The sequence below is a fragment of the Eublepharis macularius genome, chromosome 2, assembly GCF_028583425.1.
Source record: "Eublepharis macularius isolate TG4126 chromosome 2, MPM_Emac_v1.0, whole genome shotgun sequence".
Taxonomy (NCBI): Eukaryota; Metazoa; Chordata; class Lepidosauria; order Squamata; family Eublepharidae; genus Eublepharis; species Eublepharis macularius.
The window spans coordinates 203250928-203253766 of NC_072791.1; the positions used below are offsets into that span (position 1 = coordinate 203250928).

General features: G+C 47.3%; 1 protein-coding gene across 1 annotated transcript; it reads right to left on the bottom strand.

Annotated features, from left to right (window-relative positions):
- Positions 1-471: 471 nt before the first annotated feature.
- Positions 472-2839, bottom strand: LOC129324714 (tetratricopeptide repeat protein 30B-like). The gene is given in 2 exon segments (XM_054972090.1): positions 472-2119; positions 2121-2839. Coding segments are annotated over 2 exon segments (2001 nt in total). The 3' UTR covers positions 472-837.

The following is a 2839-nucleotide window of genomic DNA, read 5'->3' on the forward strand; positions in this document are numbered from 1 at the left end:
CGATGAGCAACCTTTGCACCTTTCAAGCTGACCCTTGGCAAAGGGCAGGCAGGTGTGGGTGGAACTCTGAGCATGTGTGGCTGGCCAGTGAAAGCCTGTTTGTACTTGAAAGTGCTGAGGGGAATTAAAATCACACTCTGAAGCCGTAGATAGCTTAAATTTATGTCCTTCAGCAGTGTTTCTCCTTTGAATGTTGGGGAGACCTGGGCTGCCGATCTGTTCATTAAAAATAACCTGTACATAAATAAATCCTCTGGTCGCGCCAATTTCATTGAAAATAATAACAAATTTCTTTTGGGTCAGAGCAATAATGAATCTCACCCCAAACAGATATACATAAACCTGAAACATGAGATTTATTTTCATTCCTAAGTAATTAGACACTAACAATGAGGCAGCACAGCTTTGTACAATGTTTTGAAAACCTTTTTATTTTTCTTACATTTTTAAAATACCTCTGCAATACAAAAACAAAATATTTTCCTTAAAAAAGAGAACCAGCAAACTTTAACTAACATTTCCAGGGGCAGAACTGAATTTTTTTAAATAAAATATCTGACTCTCCCATAAAACAGATAAGTAATCTTAAACTCTTAATAAGGATATATACAAAGCTAGTATAGTATTTTATATCAAAGGCTATCAAATATTGATGTATATGCATATTTAATATCCTCTGTGATGGAGAATACATTCATTTCTGTATAATTTTGATGTGTTGCGACTACTACCAATGAGCAAAAAGTAAATAAAGAGAAAATATAGTATTTTAAATCACCAGATGATGCATGTAAGATACAATGTGCCCAGCCATAGTGTATGGCAATGCTACAGCAATTACTTATTCCACCCAATAACCTCATACATCAGTGCCCTCAGTTGCCTGGCTTCATAGGTAACAGTGTTTTTCCCACTATGCGTTTTCTCTTCCTCAAGAGGTTGTTCAATCACAGCTGGGATATCCCTCCCATACATTTCACAGTGCTCAAAAAACTGGATACATTCGTGAATGACAGGATCTCGCATCACGATCACATGCTTGCACATGTTTTCCAGCAGCGATAGGAAACATCTTTTAGCATAATACCAAGTGTCTGTGCCCAGCTTCTTGTTATAAGGGTTCAAGCTCTTAATCACCCTTGAGATGCCAAAGTCAAAGTTCCCTTTGGTACAGTAGAGTGTCCCAAGGACTAGGTTAACAATGCAAAGGTGATAGAGCTTCTTATCAGGCTCCTGGTAAGATAGCTGGTCTTCTTCCTGCTCGATCTTCCTCATGAGCTCCTCTGCCCCTTCATTGTGGCTAGTCAGGATGTAGGCAACACACAGATTGGCCAGTACAATGGCGCTGACCTGAGGAAGGCTGTCATAGTGCTTCTTGACAATAGGCTCGTAGAAATCGATGGCCTCTTTGTATTTCTCTTGCATGAACATCACATGAGCCACATTAAGTTTCCACACATCATGATACTTGCAAAACTCCACTGACTTGTGGAACATCTTCTCCAACATGGGATAATTCTCCATGTCCCAATAAATCTTGGCCTGGGCTATGAAGACAGGGATGTATTTTTCCATCGTCTCATCGTACTCACTAAGTGTCTGCCTTATAGCCTCTTCATCTTCATTCTTTTTCGCCTCCTGCGCCTCCTGGGTAAGCTTCCTCAGTTGCTCAGTGAGAACTCCCAGCAGGTCATCAAGCTTGTGAAAAGCCTCTTCAGGGGCAGTCTGGCAGGTGATCATGGCATCCAAGAAATTGTACAGATAAGGTGTGAGCATTTTATAAGTCAGGTGAGCATTCTCTGCCAGTACGTCTGCAGCCAGGTCATAGTACTGGTGTTTGCAGTACAGAAGCAGCAGGTTCCCAAATGTCTCTGGTGGGCAGGGGTTCTGCTGCATAAGGAACTGCAGCTTCTCAAATCCTTCAGTGGACCGTTTGTCCATGTTCATCAGTGCCTGGTTATGTAAAGTCACTGGGCCCAGCTCTTCCTCAGCTCTGGGTGGCATGTCCGTGAGCGCATCTTGAGCTGCCTGCAGGTTGCCCAGCTGGTACTCAATGGCAGCTTTGAGGTTGAAGGCCTCCACCAGGGCAGTACGATGCAGAAGCAGCGTGTTGCCCACTGCGGACGTCCAGGCCCTCCGTGTTCGTGCCCACACTCAGCTCTGGGTGCTGCTGCATGCCACGGGCAATGATCTCTGCGAGGTGCTGCAAGGCCAGAGAATAATGCTTGGTGGCATAGTAGCAGAGTGCCATGTTGTATGACAGCTCAGGGCAGTAGCCTAGCACCTGCATGACGGATGCGAACTTGTGGCACGCCTCTGCATGCTGCCCTTCACGGTACAGCAGGCAGCCCATGTTCACTTCTGCGTCCAGCACCTCTGAAGGGTCTTTGCCGGCCACAGCATTAGCTTCCATGGCATTCGACTGATGGAGCTCCACCAAGGCCCTGGCACTGGACAGGTCACCCTGAGCATAGTGGGCAGCTGCCTGGAGGCGCAGGGCCCGGCTCTGGAAAGCGGGGACATCGAGGAGGGATGCTGCGACGCGCAGCGCCTCCGAGGTCAGCCCAGCCTTGTAGAGCGTCTGTGCGTGGTAGAGCCGGTACTCATGAAGCTCTGGGTGCAGCGCCACCAGGTGCTCGTAGCACTCGGCCGCTGCCACAAAGTCCTGCAGCTGGTAGTTGCAGTAGCCTTGCAAGGACAGCAGGGCCCGTGAGCGGCCGTTCCTCTGCTCCGCTTTGTCTAGAATCCCCACCACCTCCGCGAAGCGACCGACCCGGATCAAGCCGTAAATGACTGCTGTGAACTCACCGTCAGGGATGATGAGCTCTGCCGATGCCAT